Source organism: Hemitrygon akajei, chromosome 1 (genome assembly GCF_048418815.1).
Source record: "Hemitrygon akajei chromosome 1, sHemAka1.3, whole genome shotgun sequence".
NCBI classification, from domain to species: domain Eukaryota; kingdom Metazoa; phylum Chordata; class Chondrichthyes; order Myliobatiformes; family Dasyatidae; genus Hemitrygon; species Hemitrygon akajei.
The window spans coordinates 184,512,154-184,536,840 of NC_133124.1; the positions used below are offsets into that span (position 1 = coordinate 184,512,154).

The following is a 24,687-nucleotide window of genomic DNA, read 5'->3' on the forward strand; positions in this document are numbered from 1 at the left end:
CATATGGACAAGTACATGCCTGAACACAATAAAGTAAAATGTACCTACAGAAGTATTGCAGGCACATAGTATCATGTCAGCAGCATTCACAGGAAAAACCAGGTGATAAAAACTTTTACAGTACAGAACAGACTCAGAACAAAAAACAAGGTCTATTTCAGTGCAAAGTGATCTAAAAGTTTCTAAACCGTGGTGATTGAGTATATACTGGATTATCCAGAACTGCCAAGCAGTTGGGATAAAATTTGCTTTTCTTAACCTGAACTGATGCTTCACTTTTTATTTCCAAGGGATGGGAACATTTATACCTCCTTTTAAACGTCAATATAGCCAGGGAGCTAAGAGGACTGTTGTCAAGGTAGGAAAAGGAAATCCTTGTGGAATAAATTAATATCAGTATTAATAGCACGGTCACTAACATCAGCATTTCTATTTCTAAAGAAGAAATTGATTGAATTGTTTGGGTTTTCACTATCACCGCTGTTGGATTGATGTGCTTAAGTTAGCAACAATATTTTGGTGTTCAGGACAGGACAACGGTTACACAAACTTTGTTAGGTACACCAGCTGCCATTTCAAATGACTTTTGATGTCATTGTTTAATGTTAATTTGCACCTTCTCTGAGGATTGGATGTCATATGAAAGACGATCAGAGACAAGTATTAAGAAGATATGTCTAATCTCCCCTCATTCTCCTGATTCACAATCAGATGGGTTTCCTTCATTTGTTCTGGTTTTGTGAGCAGGGCTGTTCTTAATTTCCAAACAACTTATTTAATTATTGTGTTCAAATTTCATCATCTGCTGATGTCATCAAATATTATTTCACAGAATGGTATGAAAGATGTGGCCTTAGAGAAATTACCAACGTGGGGTAGTTCCTGCTTTTATTTGTTGATTGGTTTTGGAGTTCAACTGAAAAGCAAAGGGAGAACTAATAGGAAGAAAAAATAAAACTTTGCTACGTCATTCTGAAGCACTGTTTGAGCATCACACTTTGCACCAAATTGTCACATCACAGGTCACTCCCTGTTCAAAGAATAACAAACGTGAAGATTTGAATGAAGTCACTGAGGAACATGGCTCAATGAAGGAAGATCCAGTTTTAATTAAGCGAATCAAAAGAGCAGCAGGTAATTTTGGTTTGTAAAGGTGAAGCTCTAAGTAGAGACCAAAAATTGACTTTCATTTAATAAGATAAATTATGGAGGTAAGATGAATATCATCTAACTTCCATCATAGCTATTTTAGTTGGATTTATGAATATGTTGCATTCTATATCTCTGTACTTACTGTTCAAACTGACTTGAAACAATAATAGGACATAATGTAGGGTTGATCCACTGTGTTTATATGGTTAGAAATTAAAAATAAAAATGCAATCATTCTGAGATTATACTACAGATTCCCCAATAGGCTCAGGGTCATTGAGGAATGGATATGCAGGGAAATTCGGGAAAGCTGTAAAAGCAGCAGGGTATCAGCCACAGGTATATTCCCATTCCTCAATATAGACTGTGAGCTCCTTCGCACAGGAGGTTTCGATGGGACAGAATTTGTTTTCTGCATCCCGGATGGTTTCCTGTATCAACATGTAAATAGTCCAAATAGAGGAGGAGCCATACTGGACCTGGTGCTGGGAAATGTGTCTGACCAGGCGAAATGCATTATAATACTGGGCATGCATTTAAATTGTGAGGTGGTAAGCTCAAAGCAGATGTGCAGGGCAAGCTGTTGCACACAAAGCGCTTGGTGCTGGGAATGTGTTGCCATGGGTGGCTGTAGACGTAATTATGATCCAGGCTTTTAAGAGTTTTCCTAGAAAAACATATCAATGTGCAGTGAATGGAGGGTTGTGGATGTTGTATAGGCAGATGGGATTTGTTTATATCAGTATTTAACTAATAGTCTAATTAGTTTGGCACAACATTACAGACTGGCATGTTCTACTGTTCTGTATTGTATTAATTTAATTTGTTTAATGTTTCCTCCTTTTGTATTATTCCAGCTCTCTCCACCAAAAATATGTTTGGATCAACAAATGACAAGTCAATCACAGAGTCTGAGAAAAGACGGTATGATTTACGAAATAAAGACAAGAAAAATTACACTGAGGAACAGGAGCTTCATGATGACGATTACCTTTGTAAGTCCAAATCATCAATCTATTTCTTTAAAGCAGGCTTAATATATTGGGAGAATTTTGGTGATGGTACAATGGAATGGGAGGCTATAGCAATGATGGAACAATGAGATGTGTAGAATGTTTGTGAAAAGAGCACTGACATGTCGGATCAGAGTCTATGATTTCTTTTAAATTTTAACAGCCAGTAATCACATGATTAATGTTAAATTTGCTTCTGCACATTGCAGTATGGTCAACATCTTCTTGATCCAGTTTATATTAACTTGCTGATTTTTTTTCATGGGTTATTTTGCCACCTACTGTTGAATCAAGAGCTAGCTGGGATACAATACATTCCGCCTTCTACTAAACCAAAACTTCAGTTGATCCTTGTGATAACCTGCAATGAACAAACAAAATATGGCTTGAAATAGTTAGTATTCTTAACCTACTTTCATAAGTTTTCATCTTATTTTCAAATATTAGCAATTTGATCTTAATGAGTTCATAATTTCCCAAGTCAATTTTCCCCAAAGTAAATGTAAACACTAACTCATCATGTTTTTGTTTGTTAAAGTAGCCCTCTGTTGGAAAGTATGCAACCACTTTACTCCATTGGATACTGGATCAAATTTCATATATTTTGCATTGGCCCAGTTATAAATGCTTCATTAGTTCAAATTATATAATTTTTCTTTAACTTTTTTGAAGCAGTTTTAATAGAGTTGATCCTATTTGCCAAGACATTGTTACCTTTAAAAGTTTTCTTTGCATTTCTTCTGGCTGATCATTACACTATTAAGTTTGATCATCATGAGTTCTCTCTTCAAGTTTATAAATGAACTTGAACTTAGTTGTATTTGATTGGTCTTTTGAATGAAACAGTCCAATCGTAGCCCAAGATATTCATATTAACCTACAGCTGACCTAATGAAGTCACTTTTCACATATCTCCATTGTTAATCTCACTTACTAGGAATGTCTCCACATATAGGTCATAACAATGGAAAATAATATTTTTTTCTCAGCAATGCACACACAAAATGCTGGAGTAATTCAGCAGGGCAGGCACCATCCATGAAAAAGAGATGATCAAGTCTGATGTAGGGTCGGCCCAAAATGTCATCTGTTTACTCTTTTTCATAGAAGCTGCCTAGCCTGCTTAGTTCTGCCAGCACGTTCAGTGTGTTGCTTGGATTCCAGCATCTAGATTTTCTTATGTTTGGAGTAATTATTTTTCCAGATGCTTTGTACAGCAAAGTTCATGATGGTATTATATTCAAAGACATGCAGTAAAATTGTATCCATCATGGATCACTAGCCTTTCTCAAAACCAGCTCCCACCAGCTATAGGAACAGTAACATCCTGATCAGTTCTTAACTTTGTATTTTAGTTTGTGAAGCCTGCGAGACGTTTTTTATTGAAGAATGCCCTGTGCATGGTCCACCCATCTTTATGAAGGACACCGTTGTGGATTCCAATCAACCAGACAGAGCACGTTTAACTCTTCCTGAGGGTCTCTACATAGCTACATCAAAAATTCAGAAAGCTGGTCTTGGTGTCTGGAATGAAGGGAAGGTTATTCCCAGGGGTGTTCATTTTGGACCATATGAAGGGGAGCTTTCTACTGAAGAAGCAGCTGCTGTCAGTGGATATTCATGGGTGGTAAGTAGCTCTTGCAGTTAACAAAAGCAATGCTTCACATGTTAGGTTGCACCTGTTGCAGAGAATTGTGGGAGCAAATATGTTCCTACCAGCTTGAGATCAGCTAAACACCACCATAGGGAAAACAGTGAGAGGACAGTGTGTTCACAAAATGTTCCCCACGGTTGATAATCCTGTCTTCCATTATTACCACCATCATTATTTGTACACTGCTAAACTTTGGCGTTACATTGTATTTCATTGGAATTAGGGAACCAGCTGCAGACAAGTATTCTCAGCTGAGAAAAACTACAGAACTTCCCACCCTTCATTTCTCTCTTCTCACCATGTTCCAGTGATTTTCAATACCATTCTCACACTTGCAAGCTTTGTTCTTTCCCACTCTCAGCTAAATTAGTACTCTGTCACATTCCTGCTCTGTTACCCTTCCTTTTATTCTGATTTCTACACTCCTGGATTGAGAGTGTATTGAATGTTTGTGGCCAACAGGAAATGATCAGAACTTTGTAGTAGCTAAAGAACCTTTAACTACCATGCAAAACTTTTAAATGTTGTACTGAATTCCGAATATATGTTCCAGTAGTTCCTTTTCCACATGATTTGAGTCCCAGGAATATTGCTGGAGTGCTGTGGCATCAGAGCATAAGCTCATTAAGCAGATTAAAGGATAATTAATTGAATCGATAGTATGGGAAATATGCAAACTTCATGCTTATGTTCTTCACTAATCAGGGAATTGTACCAAAATATTTTTCCATAGATCAGTAAGGCAAACAACGACCTTGAGTACATAGATGCACAGGATGAATCTAAATCAAACTGGATGAGGTAAGCAAAGTTTTATACAACTACAAGCAATGATGGATAATTGATTCTGAATGTTCCAGAAGAATCGACACTTTCTCTGACAGTTGTGTTCTCTAGCTAAACGAACTTTTCTCCTCAGACCAGGCCAAGACCCACAAATTCTTACTTTATCCTTGTGATGCTGCACTGCCAAATGATGCTGCAGTAATGTCAACTGCATTGGTGCTGATTCAACACACCCAGGCAAAGCTCCTGAATTTCATCAAGTTTTCCTCTAAATTTCTTGCCCTTACATCCACTTGGACCATTTCTGGCAACTCCATTGGACTTCTTGATTTCTGCTTCCATTTGTGGAGCCAAACTGTCAACTACTATTTTTATCACCCTACTGATTCCAATGGTTTTCTTGACTATACCTCCTCCCACACTACGACCTTTTAAAAAAAAATGTTATTCCCCTTTCTCAGTTCTTTCATCTCTGCCACATCTGCTCCCAGGATGAGGCTTTCCTTTTCAGGATATCAGAGATGTACAGTTTCTTCAAAAACTGGGGTTTCTCTTCCTCCACTAGTGATGCTGCCCTCTGATGCATTTCCTCCATTTCTTGAACACTTGCACTCATCCTATCTTCCCATCGCTTTAACAATGACAGAGTTCCTCTTCTCCTTACCTACCACCCCATGAGCCTACGCATCTAACACATAGTGCTTTACAACTTCTGCCATCTCCAAAGGGATTCTATCACCAAAGGTATCGTTACTTACTCCCTCTCTCTGCTTTCCACAACCATTTGACCCTCCCCACTACACTCCCTCCTAGCACTTACCCTTGCAAGCTGGCCATATAACTACTCCTGGATATTCACATCCTTCTTCGCCTATATTCAGGGCCCCAAGCAGTCCTTCCGGGTGAGGGAACACGTCACCCACGAATCTTCTGGAGTCCCTGTGCTCCCTTGGTGACCTCCTGTATGTTTGGAAGACCCATCGTAAATTGTGGGACCACTTTGTCAACTACCAATGCTTGATCCATCAACAATTTAATTCTGATTCCAATTTGCATTTCTGTTCTGACATGTCAGTCCATGAACTCCTCTTGTACCACAAGGGAGTCTCTAATGTGATGGTATCCATATTTATTTCTTTTTATCATTAAAAAAATCCAAACTCGCCCCTCTTCTTCTATTTCCTACTCTGGCCTCTTACCTCTTCTCTGTATCACCTCTCCCATCAGATTCCTTCCTTTCTAGTCCTTTATCTTTTATACCCACCAAATGTCACCTGTCACTTTCTATCTATCATCCTTGAGATCCCCCGCCTTTTTATTCTGTTGCCTTTCCCTTTCCTTTCCTGTCCAGAAGAAGGGTCTTGGTCTGAAATGGTGACTATTTACTCATTTCCATTGATGTTGCCTGGCTTGCTGAATTCCTCCAACATTTTGTGCATGTTTCTCTGGATTCACAGAATCTGCAGAATTTCATGTGTTGAAGATAATCAGCCTGCCATGTTTTGATTTGACTGGAATACTGAAACCACAGTTTAAAGTCAGGCAACACACACAAAATGCTGGTGGAACACAGCAGTCCAGGCAGAATCTATAGGAGGAAGCACTGTTGACATTTCGGGCCGAGACCCTTCGTCAGGACTGGGCATTTAAAGTCAGGCATTGATTCTAAGATCTGTTGGAGTCACAGCAAGTCTAAGGAAAGTATTAACCCACTTCACATCACGCTGCCTCACTCCTGTTGATTTTTACCCCCCTGTTAATATCACAGTCAGTGTATTCTGCATCTAAGTTGTGCGAGATTGCTTTATCGAGACATCAAATTTGAAATTGAATCATAAACGTTGTTATTTGAAATGTGCTGCTGGGAAGATGTTTTGTACTTTGTCCCCAGAGGAACATTGTTTTGTTTTGGTTAGATTCATGTATGGTTGAATGAGAATTCAACTAGAACTTTACATAAAAATCTAAAACAAACTGTAGATGCTGGAAACTTAAAATGAAAAGAGGAGGCTCTGGGAACATTGAGGAGGCTAGTCCACATTTCTAGTTGGGAATTTGTTAAAGTTTCAGATGAAAGACTGTTTGGCAGATTTCTGACAAAGAGCCTTCCATATTTCATTTTTGAATTTGAGCCAGAATTGGAGACTTCTCTCATTCATTAGACTTTGCCAATAGACCTCACATTCTGTGTTCACCTCACAATTTTAAGTTGTTCACTTCATATTTACTGCTTGTGTTCCAGGTTTGTGAATTGTGCCAGAAAGGAGGAGGAACAGAACCTGGTTGCCTTCCAGCACTGTGGAAACATTTACTACAGGACGTGTAAGCCAGTTCCTCCTGACTGTGAGTTACTGGTCTGGTATGGTGATGATTATGCCAAGGAGCTGGGAATCACTTGGACCTCCATGTGGATGTCAAATCAGGAAGCAAAATGTGAGCATTCTGATCAGTTTAACAAACTCCAGGAAAACATTATGTTTACTGTAAATATGTTATGCATGTTTCAAGTGGAACATACAACACTATTAAAAACAATGCAGCAATAATCATGCAGATGAGATATTTGACAAAAGTTAAAGCACACAGAATTGCCCCGAATTATATAATGGATGTCAACAATGTGTATATTTTGTGGATGCAATGGATATATTTTTAAAAATGCAGTTGGATTATCTCAGTCTTGAACCTGTGAGGATATTGACAGATGTAGTCAGCTCCCTCACCCTGCTGTGGACCTCAGCAATTCCCAGCTTCTGATTATAGCTGACATGTATACTTTGCTTCGCTGTTTCCCATTTAACAGTAGGACTGTCACAGAGGCTGAAGGGATTCTTAATGATTAATACATGGACGAGATCAGAGACAGAATCCATTATCCTTGATTATTGAAAATCCTGTAGAGTTTCATGAACGTCCCCTCCACCCCAAACCCCCACCCCCCACACAGTCTTACAATTAATGATTGTAAGACTCATCTCAGTAATGATGAAGCAATTAAAGATCTCACTTTCCAGTCGATTCTTGTATGTTTTGCTGAAAGTGATATTTTCTTTTTTTCTCTCCAGTGTCACATCAAATGACCCAGAGTGACTGTTATCCTTGCCCTCAATGCAACATTGCATTTACCACAACAGATTTCCTTAAACGGCATTTGAGACGACACGCTGCATCGTCCTCCAATGTAAACCAAGATGGTCAGAGTCCGGTGTCTAAAAGTAGGCAGGATCCATTCACACCATCCGACAGAAAGAGGGTATTTGCCAACTCAGATTACCCTCAAGCCGGTAAAAAGGAGAGGCGGTATAAATGTTCCGAATGTGGGAAGAGTTTCACACAGGCAGGGAACCTCCATCAACACCAGCGGACCCACACCGGGGAGAGGCGGTATAAATGTTCCGAATGTGGGAAGAGTTTCACACGGGCAGGGAGCCTCCACCAACACCAGCGGACCCACACCGGGGAGAGGCGGTATAAATGTTCCGAATGTGGGAAGAGTTTCACACGGGCAGGGAGCCTCCACCGACACCAGCGGACCCACACCGGGGAGAGGCCGTATAAATGTTCCGAATGTGGGAAGAGTTTCACAGTGTCAGGGCACCTCCACCAACACCAGCGGACCCACACCGGGGAGAGGCCGTATAAATGTTCCGAATGTGGGAAGAGTTTCACACAGGCAGGGCACCTCCACCAACACCAGCGGACCCACACCGGGGAGAGGCCGTATAAATGTTCCGAATGTGGGGAGAGTTTCACAGAGTCAGGGCACCTCCACCGACACCAGCGGACCCACACCGGGGAGAGGCCGTATAAATGTTCCGAATGTGGGAAGAGTTTCACACAGGCAGGGAACCTCCATCAACACCAGCGGACCCACACCGGGGAGAGGCGGTATAAATGTTCTGAATGTGGGAAGAGTTTCACACAGGCAGGGAACCTCCATCAACACCAGCGGACCCACACCGGGGAGAGGCCGTATAAATGTTCCGAATGTGGGAAGAGTTTCACACAGGCAGGGAGCCTCCATCAACACCAGCGGACCCACACCGGGGAGAGGCCGTATAAATGTTCCGAATGTGGGAAGAGTTTCACACAGGCAGGGAACCTCCATCAACACCAGCGGACCCACACCGGGGAGAGGCCGTATAAATGTTCCGAATGTGGGAAGAGTTTCACAGAGTCAGGGCACCTCCATCAACACCAGCGGACCCACACCGGGGAGAGGCCGTATAAATGTTCCGAATGTGGGAAGAGTTTCACACGGGCAGGGAGCCTCCATCAACACCAGCGGACCCACACCGGGGAGAGGCCGTATAAATGTTCCGAATGTGGGAAGAGCTTTGCTTATCTTCACCAGCAGAAATCTCACACTTGTGTTGAAACTTGTCACACGTGTGGGAATGTCTTCGGGGATTCATCAGCTTTCACAATTCACGTGAGAGGTTGTATCGAACAGTAACGAACACAACGGTAATTAATTCCGTATTTATTAAAGTTCAATGATTCTTTCTCAATGACCTCCAATAGTTTTTTTCTCAAATTGTGTTTTTTACTTATAGATCCCGTATTTTACTCTTTTGATGTTATAGTTTATGTGAAGATTGGTATCTAGGGGCGATATCACTATTGCATGTTCCACCCTCTCTGTCAAGGAAGCATTTTGCGACTCGGTAAAAAAAACTGCCCCGACTGTGATTTTAATATATTTAACAGATGTTTCAGTGATGAAACAAATTTAATTCGTATCGTTCTGCATTGTACGTATTTAAAATATTCGAGTTAAGTTATTGACCAGCACCCCATATTGTGCGAGTAAAATCTGTTAATGTTAATAAATTCATTATTTTCTGAATAAACGTGACCGAATAGTTGTTTTAGAGGTGGTTGCGTAAAATCCTGTGTCCATTGCGCACCGTATTGCCGGTTGTTGTTCAAGGGAATTGTAAACCTGCTCAGCATACTCCCGGCGTTGGTCACCGTGTAATCCTATCCTACCTCAGCACCAAGCCTTTCCAGCTCACTGCACTTCAGCCCTGCTGTTCGAAGTCTAACGACTACCGTGACTACTGCCACAGACTGCGACCCGCTACCACCGAGATCTGTGTCTGGATCGCTTGATCCATATTCTCTGCTCATCCGGCGTGTGTAAAGTTCCACACATTGGGCGACTGGAATCTGGTAGTCGTGCGAGGGTGGCATCAGGAATTGCGGACGATTCATCGAAGCTGCTGCCATCAAGGCGAGAAACGAAATGCTGTGTTCGGTAAACATTCATAATAAATGTGAGATGAGTATAAAGTTGAAGTTGTAATTTTCACTGTTTCGAGATTCCCGCCCTCACTGGGGGCAGCACGGATTTCATGGAGCGCTTCTGATCCGCCCCCCCACCCCCGGCACACTCCGATTTAGCTGTTCGGGCGAAGAAAAATGATCTGATACCTAAAAGAAAGCGTCCGTGCAGTGAATAATGAATGACCCGTTATGGACTGAAGTTTGCTCGCAATTTCTGTGTTCTGTGCTGCTTCTTTTTGTGAGCTATTGAGTAATTGAACCATAGCAGCTACCCTTCGGCGGACTGTGCAAATTTGGCAAAGCCAAAAATGACAAGCAGCGTTTACAGAAAGCTCCCAGATAAACACTTCATTCCAAAGAAATGTACAAGGTTCGATTATTACAGATAACCTGTGTGCTAAGCTTAGCGAAGTTTCCCGAACAGTCGACAGTAACAGTTCTGACTGACTTCTCATCTTTCTCTATAGCCCAGACGAAAGGTCTCAACCCGAAATATCGACTGTTTCTCTTTTCCCTTGCCCCTACCAATGTGGCCCGCTGAGTTCCTCCAGCGTCTTGTGTGTGTTGCGTTGGATTTACTGCATCTGCAGACTTTCTCGTGTTTCTCCAGAGAGGAATAAAACGAGCGAATTTTGTGAATAATTCTGATTGCATGACTTTCTTATTTAGAAGTATAATAAGCTCACTTGCCCGGAGGCGGGAGCCCCAACCCCTTTCCTGAGATCTGTCATTCTGCCGCGAGGTGTTACTGCTCATTTTATTTCGCCACTTTTACTCCCCACCCTACATTGGTCTCCTACGCCTCCCAAACCCTAGTCTCCAGAAATTTATCTGCGCCACCCCCCCTCCACCGCCATCTTCCCATCTCAGTTTTCCTGACATCTCTAAACTTCAAATTTTTGCTGAGCCCAGGTATAACCCCCACAATTCGCTGACCACTGCTCCACCCCTCCCCTCCCCTTCCCTGACCGTAGTTCTAACTCCCTACCCATCCTCCTCTGCACCAGCTGTCCCGACCCACTACTGGTCTCCCACGCCTATCCTCACCTCCACAAACTTATCTGAATTTCACTCCCCTTGCATATTCTCTGAACTCGCCACCCTTTTTTAATCCTGTAGACTTCAACCCTCTCCTAATTCTAACTGCAACCGTCTACGCTCTCCTCACCCCGCGACCCGTCTCTGACTCCGGCTTCCTCCCCTTGTCGCTTACTGACTACAATCCCCTACTCTTCCCTGAACCTGGTTCCAGCTGTAAGCTCTACCCTTTTGTTGATTCTGCTCCAATCCCTCAAGCTTCGTCGAACCCAGCCCCAACACCCTTCACTTCGCTGACCCTGTTGCCAACCTCTGTCATGTCTTCACTGTCGGCTCTGACCTTACCTACTCTGAGGCAGAAAGCTCTTTGTCCTCCTATACCCAAATTCTAAATGAACTCTGCACACCCCATAATGCGGAGTTCCTCCATCGCTTCCAACTCTGAGCCGATTTCTGTAGCAAGAATTTCCCCACTCCCCCACCAGGAATAATCAATTTCTTCTACCTTTTTCTGAGTCCCAGATCCATTTAAAGCTCAACTGAGCTTTTAACTCAGATGGATTTGCAAATAAATATCATTTACAACTGAGGCTCGCTGTGCCTTCCTCAATCTGTCATGGAGTCCTTCCAGAGGTCATTGTTATGGAGAGGTCAGGTCTCAGTAGCTTCACTTCCCCGTGTAACAGCTTCTGTCCCCACTAAAGTCAGTATGTTCTAGACAGCATCAGCCAACGGGGGGGGCGGGGGTGCTTGATTATCTTTTTGCAGTTACCTGCCAGTCTCCAGTTTCTGTATGATCTCTTCACTGACCAAACAGGACAGTTATACTTTGCGGTTGAATATCTGATCGTTCCTCTTTAATAATCTCGTTATTGTGTGGAAAACTTCAGAGTGTCCTCCCATTATCGGACACTGCTTCATGGAGACCATGACAGTGGGTACTGGTATGATAAGAGGATCCCACTGAATAGTCACCTTGAAGATGCCAAATGCAAATTTAATCTTGTTAAAGGTATTTACCTCTTAGTAATAGTGATCAGTTAGGTATAGAGAAAATCCATTATTTACTGACAGGTAACTTTATTGTCTCCAGTGATACGAAGGATTGACAGCTCTGATGGGCAGAAGGGTGCAAGGTTGCCCATGTCCCCCTCCCCTGGGAGAATTACAAACCGTTACTGTTGCCAGGCTGTTAATGAGAGAGAAAGAGATGGAACAAAACATACTGGGACTGGAACATTTGCTTCAGACAAGGGCAAGATAACACCGGGGAAGAGAGACCATATTATGACTCCTGTAAGACTCATGGCTCCGGAGAGGGCTATTTACTTGGTACTATTCTGTTCATTAAAATTCCTCAGTGGACAGCCAGAGTGGGCTGGTTTGATGGGCTAAGTCATTCAAAACTGATTGACATCTGAGACCCCGTGAGTAGGGATAAGAGTGAGGTCTGGGGAGACACCCCTCAGATGCACCAAGGAACACACTAGTGAGCACTGTTTAAGTGTTGGGACCCATGAGAAAAGTGTGGGGCATCAGAGACCGAATGAAGGAGCGGTCAATTTTAACTCACAGTGTTTATAGTGAGGCCGGTGGGGGCTTGTGTGTGTGTCCACCCTTGCCTGGGTGACAAGTCCACCATAGAAGAACAGTCTAGCTAAAGGACAGAGGGGTCATACCTGAATGGCCACAACAACACATCGACGGATCAAGAACGTAAAGGAAGGTTTGATCGCGCTCTCTCTCTAGCAATTACAACACATCGACCAACAACTACCTCAGCCTGTATGAACTGAACTGAACTTTATACTTTCCCATGATACTTCATTATCCCCTAGACATCGATAGAGTTTGTTTATTATTGATTATTATTATATCCACACTTTTAGGTTTAGTTATTGCTAACATGTATTATCTGTATATTTGCATTGTTGATATTGATTTGTATATTTTACTAATAAACACTGTTTTGAAAATAGTACCAGACTCCAACGGACACTTCTAACTTTGCTAGTAAGACACCCAGTTACGGGGTACATAACACCAGTAAAAAGCATGTGAATTTACACAACCAAATACCTGTGTGCACATGTAACAAGCTTCTCTGACCAGTCAAAGAATAGAAAAGGTAATGCCTGGGAAAGAGGTCTAGACTAGCCAGGTGTTCCTCGTGCTCCCGATCCAATCACTACATGTCCTTGGGGTACTCTACATCCAAAATGGTTAGTCTCCAGACAGTTATTGCTCCCTTGTATTAAAGCTTACTTTTAAAACACTTACCAGCTCAAATATTGCACGGTCATCATGTTGGCTTGAGGTCTGCTGAACTACATTGGCTTCTGGCTCTGGTCCAGGGCTACAGTCAGGTTTGTTCTATGGCCTTTGCCATCAGACTGGTGCCTTTTGTTCTTTTTAAGTCAGGTGACACACACACTGAGTCTAATGAGATTACAAATTGCTCCTCCTGAAAGCCTGCTCCTTGTCTGAGAATGGTCTCAGGTTTAGCAGATCATTAGCAGAAAGCTCCATGTGTCCACATTCCATTTCTTTGATTAAATTATCCCAGAGCAAGAAATCAGTTCAAATAGTTTACAAAATGCAGGCTCCAAGGACAGTCTCAAAATGGCTGCCTTCATTCCTGTTCACTGATTGTCATTCTTTCTGGCCAACAATCCACACTGTATGTCCTTGGAGCACATTCATTCAAATTTTGTTTTAGATTAGATTCAACTTTATTGTCATTGTGCCGAGTACAGATACAAAGCCAATGAAATGCAGTTTGTATCTGACCAGAAATACAAAGGATAGTGTTATTTACAAACAGAAACACAGAAAATACTGGAGAAACTACAGCATCTTGGGAAAAAAAAGTCCAGCTGACGTTTCAGGCCAGGACCTTTCAGCAGGACTGGAGAAAAAAAGATGGGGAATAGATTTTGAAAGTGGGCAGGGGGTGGGGGGAGAGAGAAACACAAGGTGATAGCTGAAACCAGGAGGACGGAGGGGTGAAGTAAAGAGCGGGGGGGGGGGGAGTTGATTGATGAAAGAGATACAGGTCTGAAGAAGGGAACGTCTAAAAGGAGAGGACAGAAGGCTATGGAAGAAAGAAAAGGGGGAAGGAGTACCAGAGAGAAGCAATAGGCATTCAAGGAGATAAGGTGAGCAAGAGAAAAGGGAGAGAGGATGGGGAATGGTGAAGGGCAGTGGCATTACCAGAAGTTCGAGAAGTTGCTATTCATGCCATCAGGTTGGAGGCTACCCAGATGGAATAGAGGTAATGCATCTATCAGTACTTGGGTTTCCATTGGTGGTCCTTCCACAATAGCCAATCGAGCTGACAGATCAATAGCTTTTCCAGTCTGTTTCTGTCTGTCTGTCTCTTTCTCTTCAATGCCCTTGTCTCGATCTCCTGCTCTTAGCTCTAGTTGTGACCGGCCTAAGAGAAGATTCACACTCAGACAAAAATATTGCCCCTTTTTATACCCTTCAAAACCTTATACTTCCACAGGCAAAAGTGTTTTTCTACTATTATCTGCTCTAGACTGAAGATAGAGGCTGTAGACTGGTACTCGGACAAAGTTCTCAAAACATTGCTGTGCACTGGCTCCCTTGTACTTTCTCAAACATACCCACATTCCAGACTTAACACCATTGTGTCCTTCAAACTTCTATTTTGTTTTAGACATCATAGCATATACCAAGGAGGAATCAATGTAACTCTATGCAGGAAGATAAATTTGAGGGTAAGAGGGAAAATTGAAAAGGAAATAACCTTTTCCATCTGAGGGTGATGAATATATGGAATGAGCTGCCAGAACTTCCCCCTTCTCCCCACCTGAACATTTTATACTGGCTGTCTCCCCTCTTTTTCCAGTCATAATGAAGTGCCAAAATGTTAATTGTCCATTTCCCTGCATAGAGGATGCCTGGCCATTTGAGATTCTACAGCATTTTATGTTCTTCTCCAGATTTTCAGTATCTGTAGTTCTTTGCTTTACAAGTTTACTTTCACATCATGATCCACCATGCATAAGAGCAAAGGAAATCAGATACAAGTTATTGTGATCTTCTTACATAGAACATAGAACGTACAGCACATTACAGGCCCTTCAGCCCACAATGTTGTGTCGACCCTCAAACCCTGCCTCACATATAACACCCCACCTTAAATTCCTCCATCTACCTGTCTGGTAGTCTCTTAAACTTCACTAGTGTATCTGCCTCCACCACTGACTCAGGCAGTGCATTCCATGCACCAACCACTCTGAGTGAAAAACCTTCCTCTAATATCCCCCTTGAACTTCACTCCCCTTAACTTAAAGCCATGTCCTCTTGTACTGAGTAGTGGTGCCCTGGGGAAGAGATGCTGGCTGTCCATTCTGTCTGTTCCTCTTAATATCTTGTACATCTCTATCATGTCTCCTCTCACCCTCCTTCTCTCAAAAGAGTAATGCCTTAGCTCCCTTAATCTCCGATCATAATCCATACTCTCTAAACCAGGCAGCATCCTGGTAAATCTCCTCTGTACCCTTTCCAATGCTTCCACATCCTTCCTATACTGAGGCGACCAGAACTGGACACAGAACTCCAAGTGTGGCCTAACTTGAGTTTTATAGAGCTGCATCATTACATTGCATCTCTTAAACTCTATCCCTCGACTTATGAAAGCATACAAGTAGACTTATATTCTTGCATACAAGTAGACTGTAAAAGTACTTCACTTGAAAATTATGCCTAGTTTGATATGTAAGACTCATTTTACAAACTCTGAACAGGAAGTTAGCAAGCAGCAGCAAGTTAGGAAAAATAATTTTCCTGAAAAAAATCCAACAGGATAAGCAAAGTTCACAATATGCTATGGAATCTATCACCAATCATCTTCTGGAACCTGTTTCCTCAAATTATGATCTAATTTCCAATAAACAAAAGAAATTGGGCAGATGCTGGAAATCCAAAGCAACACACATAAAATGCCAAGACCCTTCTTCAGAACACATCAGGATATTTCCCATTAGTTAGTCAGTGTGCTGTGAGATATGAGACAGCTTAAACATACTGTAAAATGTTTAAATTAATTTAAAAATGGTGGTTACTGAAATGGAATGTTGGTGTAACGATTGATAGTGAGAGAGATAAGGGAAATACAACAGATTAAATAGTGAAAGGGAGGATTTTGCTGTAAGAGTTTAAAACTTGTATTTGGAAGTTACAGCATCAGTTTTGACAGTGAAACAGATTTAATGCTTCTGTTGATCATGTTTTTACAGAATTGGAAACTGCGACATGAGCTATCCAGTTCTAAGAGAAACTGGAAAGGCTGGCTATCTGAAATTGCTGAATTCAGTAACAATATTAAGAGTAATACCGTGCCTGGATGTGATTCTGACCCAGTAGCTTTTGTAGGATTCATTGGAATTATGTAGTTAGTTAAAGACAGGTCAGATGGGAAGTAAAGTGATGGGAAAATGGAGCTACAAAGTTACCTGTATATACTGAACATAGATTCTCTATAAACTGGATAGTGTCTAGAGTATTAAAGAGACTACATTGTGAGATCAGTGGCCTTAAATTGGGGGAATTGACATTCTGATATGTCAATCCATGGCCTCCTCGACTGTCGCAATGAGCCACACTCAGGTTGGAGGAACAACACCTTATATTCCGTCTGGGTAGCCTCCAACCTGATGGCATGAACATTGATTTCTCGAACATCCAGTAATGTGCCCCCCCTTCACCATTCCCCATCCCCTTTTCCCTCACTCACCTTATCTCCGTGCCTGCCCATTGCCTCGCCCTGATACTCCTCCCCCCTTTCTTCTACGGCCTTCTGTCCTCAATTAGATTCCCCTGTCTCCAGCACTTTAAGACTTTCACCAATCAACTTCCCATCTCTTTACTTCATGCCTCCCCATCTCACTTTCACTCATCAACGTCCCCTCCCTACCCCACCTTTTAAAATCTAGTCCTCATCTTTTTTTTGCTCCAGTCCTGTCGAAGGGTCTCAGCCCAAAACTGTACTTTTTTCCATAGATGCTGCCTGGCCTCCTGAGTTCCTCCTGCATTTTGTGTGTGTTGCTTGGAAAAAAACAACACACTGTTTATTAGGAGGTGAAGATATGATATGGCAGTAGTTTTCTCAGTCTATACTAATACCTTCATTAAACCAACCTTTTGTTGGTTTTAAAGCTTTCATTCAGTTATGTTAATGTATAAAAATTCAGATTAACTTCATCAGATCAGTTTATTATCATATACCAGGTTACTGTGAAATTCCTTGTGTGACACTCAGAGTAAACTGTACAGTGGTACTTTAAATACAAGCACAAAATGGATGGAGCATGGATAGTAGAGTACCTGCAGTACAAAACAATGCAAACTATAACAGAGTAACTGAGGGAAGTAGAGTTTAGAGTCAGAGGATAGGACCGTACCACAGGCAGGGTATGGTTCAAAGTTGGTAGCAGGGGTGAAGACACTGTTTTGAGTCTGGTACCTTGGCTTTCAAGCTCCTGTATCTACTAAAAGTCAGGAGAAAGAAAATGGCCAGGATTGTGAGTGGAACTGTTCTTTCCTTATCTGTTCAACTTGCCTATGCCTTTTGATCATCAATTGTTTAAAGGTATCTCACCTTGATTCAAATTTTCACTTGTTTCTTTTAATAATATTGTACAGCAGAATAGAATTTCTATACCTATAGAGAGTAGCAAAAATGAGACACTGAGAAAGAGACAAACAGGTGAGATGTATAGAGAATAACCAAGGTAGAAAGAAAGATAGGGTCCAAGAGAGAGGCAGATGTAACAATGGTAGAACTCAGACCACAGACAGAGGAAGAAAGAGATGAAGACAAATTCAAAGTCAGCCAAATAGATCAATAAAGAGGGGGAGAGTTATAGAGCACTATAGCACAGAAAAAGGCTCTTACCCTATCTTGTCTGTGCTATGCTGGTCTCCTTTCGTTTCAGTCCTGATGAAGGGTCTTGGCCTGAAACATCGGCTGTTTACTCTTTACTATAGATGCTACCTGACCTGCTGAGTTCCTGCAGCATTTTGTGTGTATTTCTTTGGATTTTCAACATCTGCATATTTTTTGATGTTTGTTTTCCTCTGCTTACCTGAATCTACCTGCATCTGGCCCACAGCCATCCACACTTCACATATCCATGTATCTAGCCAAACTTCCCCTAAAAATTACAGTGAACATGCTTCCACTACATCCGCAGACAGCTCATTCTATATTCGCACCACCCTCTGAGTGAAGATGTTTCCCCTGGGGTTCCCCTTAAATCCTTTCACCTAAAACATATGAGCTCTAACTCTTATCTCATTGAACCTGAGGTGTAAAAGCATGAATGCATTCACCCTATATATACCCTCAATTTTGTATACCTCTATATGATCTCCCTCATTCTACTGCACTTCAGGGAGTAAAATTGTGACCTATTCCTGTAACTCAGGTCATCAAGACCTGGCAACATCTGTGTAAATTTTCTCTGCACTCTTTCGAGAGAATAAATAACAGGATGATGCTGCCAGGCCTCTCAAGGCTTATCCATCATTTATCCCGATTCTGCCTGATGCACTTTCTTTCTCTAATTTATTCTTTGATTCACTTAAAAATCCAGTCTTGCTTTACACGCACTCTGAATAAATTAACTGAGCTTCCATTGACCTCTAGGATGCAGAATTCCAAACTGGCTCCCCGACAGAAAAGGAGGTGTAGGGTAATGTAATAAGTGGAAATGTACATAATTCACAGCCACCAACATTGAGTTGGGGTTCACTTTAAGAGCTTGACCTGTCGTGATGACATTATGATGTAAAGAGTTTTTACTGTTTTATTTTGGAGTTCAATAAATGATTTCTACTTTTTTTCTTATAGAACACTTTGTGTCCTTTTATTTGCGAAAACCAACATTGGTTACCCCGATGCTCCAGGATGATTCCAGAGGTTTCTCCTCATCTCAGTCCTAAGCAGTCTACCCCTTATTTTGTCACCCCAATGACAAAATGGGGTGACTGTTGTCTACTCCACACCCCAGTCCAGTTTGTGGCAATAATGCACCTTTAAGTTGGACTGCCAACTGCTATTAAAAGTCAAAATTAGAAGAAGAGAGATGGCGAGGCATTGGGGTGACTTGCCATCTCTCTTCTTCTAATTTTGACTTTTAATAGCAGTTGGCAGTCCAACTTAAAGGTGCATTATTGCCACAAACTGGACTGGGGTGTGGAGTAGACAACTGGGAATAAGCCCTTAGTACTTCTTTTTTTCAAATTAAAGCTATAATAAAGAAGAGCTATAGATTGCAAGTAGTAAAGGACAAGACTGTGAATGAAATTAAAGCCAGTCCCATAACTTAGCAAAACTTTCAAATGAAAAGTATCAACCCAAAAATTATGAAGCCTGCATTTGTTTTCTTTCATCCATTTGCATGACAATATAATAACATATATTAAACTGTTTCATAGTAATACCTACAAAACCCAGAATGGTGTTTACAGGCATGATACAAGGAATAATTAAGCCATTATAATTCACGTTAAATAACTCATCCCTTCTGGTTTTATCCCACTTTCCAATGAACTCAAGTTTCATGTATTTTGTAATGTTGTCTCTCCTTATGTTCATTACCCCATAACTCTTGCCATAACCCCTTAATTCTTAACCCGACCAACCCTTTAGATTCAGATTTGCGAAGTGGAAGGTCTATACCCACTGCTGAACTTTCTCCAGCCTTTCAGCTAAACAATCAACCGATTCATAACCCCTCAACAATTCTATGTGCAGGGACCCTTAAGAAATAAAAGCATTCAAACCGATCATCTGTACACGAACTAATCTTTGACAGTAAGTCTGATCTACTGCTGCTTCAATTCTTCAAAATTGAAAAAGAATCTGAACGTTACAACTTTACATGGACAAACTTCCTCCAGCCACTGTAAGGCTAACATGACGCAACCAACTTTGCTAGATGTAGTAATAAATAATTATTAAGTAGTTTATTTACTGTTACCCGTAATTCGGGCAAACACTACGAGAACATTCCCAATTTAAGTATATTTTGATCAATCTGCAAAAATAGTTGACATATCATAATATTTACCTTAATGTATTGATGATCAGACTTTCAGACAGAACAGGATCAGCGGACTTTATCAAATTGTTTTAACTAAAATCGACTTCTTCATCCGCTGAAGGAGGGGCTGTTATTTCAAAGTCCCACCCAGGCTCTGTCGCCTGACGTCATCACGCCAGCGACCCGACTACGCGCATGCGCCGAGGACAATCCCACCCATCCCGTCCTTCTGGCGGGAAAGCGGAGATAATGTGAAGTCCGGACCGTTTTGGCGCTTTTTTTATACCACAGAGCTTCAGCGCCCCACGCGCAGCGTGGTATACCGTCATCTGATTTGGCAGCCCCGATCACGTGAGTAACGTCTATAAATAGGCCCGGTGCGGGCGGGCAGTGGGTTTCGACTGGAGGTCGTGGGTGTGTGAGGATTAGTGGAGTTTCTTAGAGTAAAATCGTGAGGGACTGAATTCCCCTTTTCATATAAGGAACTAGACCCATGATCGAAAATCTTACTGAGGAGATAGTGCTCCCTCGCCAGAAGGAAACTCTTGGGGGAGAAAGAATCTCCAGCGCAATACCGAGAAAACTGCACTCTGGTCACTGGAGATGATTTATCTGGGATTGAGCTGTCTGCCGTCTCGGCAGAGCGGGAAGTAACAGGATCAGGGGAAGATGTTTGGGCAGCAGAGTTGCCCAGAAGGGAAAAAGGGCGAGAAGGATCAGGGGAATTAGAGTGTGAGAGTTGAGGAAAGAAGGCTGGGGTGTTGCTTTAGGAGATGAAGTCATGTCTGGGAGCGGGGAATTGGAGGTGAGTTCCTTGGGACCTTGGACACTGATGATGATTAGATGTACTCTTGATGGCCTTGAAAGGGAAAAGATGCTGTTGCTCCATCTCAGACCAGATTAATTCTTGCTTGTGGAGAGACCCCAGCCACATTAATTCCTGTCAGTGGGGAGTTGATGAGTTACTCCGGGTGTTGATTCTCATCATGGACATTAACTTTGGTTCTTTGACCATTCAGACTATCTACCTCATCCTTCCAGTTCTGTGTCCCTGTGGTGTTTTGTTTCTCCCCAGATGTGAGACAACGCTCACTTAATGTCTGTTTCCACAGCTCATGCCTGGCATTTGCTTATCTTCATTATTTTGTGTTTTTTTTGGGGATTGTTTTTATCTCAACTTACTCGGTTTTCTTAAGATGCCACTGGATGACAACAGCATTAGTGAAGTAGCTATGCCAACAGTATAGCATTTTTCCTTCATCTGGGAATAAGTGCAAATGATTTTCAGTATGTAGTCAATCAGCATCTCAAGCACTCCCCATCATTCCAGAATATCATCGCTCATTTAGGTACTGAAGAGCATTATTTCACTCATTTTGTGATCTGCAGTAGTTTCTTGCCTCTTATATTCTGACATACTTTTTATCTGGGATGTAATCAGTGGTTGACCTTACTCAACTCTTGGGTGTAAATTCCAAGTATTTGCCAACCTCTAAATAAAAATTCTCCTTAAGTCCAGCCCAGGGGGTCTCCGCTGTAATTTGAACTTGTGCTTGCTTGATCGCCTTTCCTATATTGCAGGTATTATCCTTGAACACAAAATAAATATGTGGAAAGTTGTCTAATCTGTTTTGCAACTGTGATGAAACAAAATGGATTTTAATACTCTGGCACTTCAGGAAATGTCTTTCTTTCCAGGATGCAAACAAGTTTAAAGACATTGTTGGTTACTTTTCCAAAGAAGATTGGGCAGAGCTGAGTGACTGGGAGAAACTCCGCTATAAGAATGTGAAGCGGAACTATGAAGCCATGCTCGCCATGGGTTTGTAGAAAGCATTATTTTCCTTAATATGCTGTTTGGCATTTTCAGATGACACCTGTTGGCATACGATTTTCCCACATGCCATCACAGTGGATAATGAGTTTGAAGGCTGTGTTCATTTGTGCATTCTATTTCCTTTGCTGATACACTTTCAGAATGTGTATAAATACATTTAATAGCCCTGTTCTGTGGTAATATTGATTCAAACACAAGAAAATCTGCAGATACTGGAAAGCTATCAATCTACACTTTATACACAATGACATGTGCTTCTGACATACAAAGAATAAATGTAGCAAGCACCCACCACAGTTAAGATCCCAGGATAAACTGGAATCATTACACATTCTTGATTAATGATCTTTCCTCTCTTCTGCCAGGCTGCCCCCAGTTGAAATCTTTGTTGTCTCCATGTTTGAAGCACGGTCACTGCACTCTCAGTCAAGAACAAGAGTTTAAGCAATCAGATTACCACTTGCCTCTTTACACACTGAATACCTAAGCTTTGAGCAAACCAACATTCACTGATGTGTACAAAACATTTGGTTAACACTAAAAAATTCTGAACGACGGTCGTCTGCTAACTTGCCTTTCTGCTGATCAACACTCCCGCAATAAATGCCCGCTCAAGTTTAGAGTATGTATATTTCATCATACACTACCTAGAGGTTCATTTTCTTGAAGGGTAAGACCTGTTCTAGAACTAGGTGGTGTTGGACATAAGGCTCCTTCACCTTCTCCCAATGGCAGAGGGAGGAGAGCAAAGCCTGGGTGGTGGGTGTCCTTGATGCTGAATGCTTTATTGTGGCATCACTGAATTACTGGGAGGACTTTTCCTTTGATGGACTGTGGCGCATCCACCACTTTTTCTTGGCTTATCTGTTCTTGGGCATTTGTATTTCCATACCAGGCCATGATGCACCAGTCAGGATACTCTCCACTGTGCATCAGGTTTTCTGAAACTGGTAGATGAATAATGAATGCTTTCTCTGCAGAATAGTGCAAATTTATTCACAACATCAAGCAAACCATTGACAGTGTTTTCTCCCAAATTAACAACATGGCATTAAGGTTTGGCATTGTGTGAGGAACAGAAGAGACTTTAAAGTTATCCTGTCAAATTCTAACAGCAGTGCTGATGTGGCTCTCCATGATCTGTCACTGTTCAAAACATTGGAAGACAATGTGGGAAGTCTATTCAGTAAATTAAATGAAATACTAGATCTACAGAGAACTTTGTATAAATAGTGCTCTGAATCCGAAGAGCATCCCCAAAACACACAGAACCAGAATAAGAGATGTTATCCCCTACTTGAGAGATCACTTAGAAACAACAAATATTAAAGTGAGCAATGGAGTACCTTGGATGAGGGCTTGTTCTCCATGGTGCTTGATACGTACTGCTTTCACCAAACCAAACATGTACTGGCTCTGCAAGTTAGACAACATTCAAAATGTGCTGGGATGTTTATGGCTAGATTTTCCAGCAACATGTTCCAAATCTGTGATCACTGCAATGACAAGGGTATCATGTGCATTGGAGCTCCACTGTCTCCAAGTTCAGCTCTTATGTCCCACAAAATGCAATTCAAATTAAATGTCTACTCAGCTGGTGAAGGCCTCATCTTTTAATACTAAATAAATCTCTGTTAAAGCACAAGATAAGTTTAAAATTAAGTAATGACACAAACATACAAACACATGAATTCAGAAATGAATGTGAATAAGAATCAGATTCCTGCCCAAAAGATTCCCTCCAAAGTAATGTGTGATCACTGTAAGATTTCTTTGTCACTTTAGAGGAAATGAGCACACCAAACTGCCTTGAGATTAGTCGATTCCTTGTGCAGTTTTGCTTGTTTTCATTTCCTTGTGAGAGTTTCCTATCCAATAGCACAATAATATTCCCATTAAGCCTTGGCTATACACTCCTCTCTGGATAATGGAGAAACCTATGTTGTTTCTCTTCAAGTCTAAAAATGAACCCTTAGTTGTATTTGATTGTGAGTTTTTGAATTCAACTGTCCCCTCTTAACCTTCCTAGCTATCTGGTGAAATGAAACACTGGCATTATCATCAATAGATGATGAACACATTTTACTTTTCACAGGACTGAATGTACCAAAGCCAGAATTCATGGGACGACGGAGCAGAGGGTGTCAGCCCCATTTGTATGAATCAAGTGATTCAGATGAGGAGTGGACACCCAATCTTCTTTCCAGAAAGTCACAAAGTAATTTGAATGTATTATTTTTTGAAAATTTTGATCCAGCTGTTAACAAAAATTCCTCTGCAACGTTTGATTTGGACTCTGTTGAATATATTGCCAAAGAGAATCAATACTAAAGTTTAGAGAGAAGGTAATGTGTTACATTTTCCTATTGCACTGCTGATAAGGTGTGAGTTTACATTTACTTTTATGATACAGTATGTTGCTTTTAGTTTAAGCTCTAATCAGATGTCAAAAGTTCAGTTTATTGCCATATGGACAAGTACATGCCTGAACACAATAAAGTAAAATGTACCTACAGAAGTATTGCAGGCACATAGTATCATGTCAGCAGCATTCACAGGAAAAACCAGGTGATAAAAACTTTTACAGTACAGAACAGACTCAGAACAAAAAACAAGGTCTATTTCAGTGCAAAGTGATCTAAAAGTTTCTAAACCGTGGTGATTGAGTATATACTGGATTATCCAGAACTGCCAAGCAGTTGGGATAAAATTTGCTTTTCTTAACCTGAACTGATGCTTCACTTTTTATTTCCAAGGGATGAGAACATTTATACCTCCTTTTAAACGTCAATATAGCCAGGGAGCTAAGAGGACTGTTGTCAAGGTAGGAAAAGGAAATCC

At 41.5% G+C, this 24,687-nt stretch overlaps 2 protein-coding genes across 2 annotated transcripts; both read left to right on the forward strand.

Moving 5' to 3' along the window:
* The first annotated feature begins 1,079 nt into the window (after window positions 1–1,079).
* Window positions 1,080–7,685, forward strand: LOC140727988 (histone-lysine N-methyltransferase PRDM7-like). The gene is made up of 6 exons (XM_073046099.1): window positions 1,080–1,134; window positions 2,010–2,147; window positions 3,521–3,792; window positions 4,553–4,620; window positions 6,848–7,088; window positions 7,671–7,685. The coding sequence occupies exons 1-6, from the start codon at window positions 1,089–1,091 to the stop codon at window positions 7,683–7,685; spliced, it is 780 nt and encodes a 259-aa protein (XP_072902200.1). The 5' UTR covers window positions 1,080–1,088.
* LOC140728050 (uncharacterized) lies at window positions 7,682–24,177 on the forward strand. Its single transcript, XM_073046230.1, has 5 exons — window positions 7,682–8,948; window positions 13,470–13,612; window positions 16,200–16,331; window positions 21,708–21,831; window positions 23,942–24,177. The coding sequence occupies exons 1-5, from the start codon at window positions 7,682–7,684 to the stop codon at window positions 24,175–24,177; spliced, it is 1,902 nt and encodes a 633-aa protein (XP_072902331.1).
* Window positions 24,178–24,687: the final 510 nt, after the last annotated feature.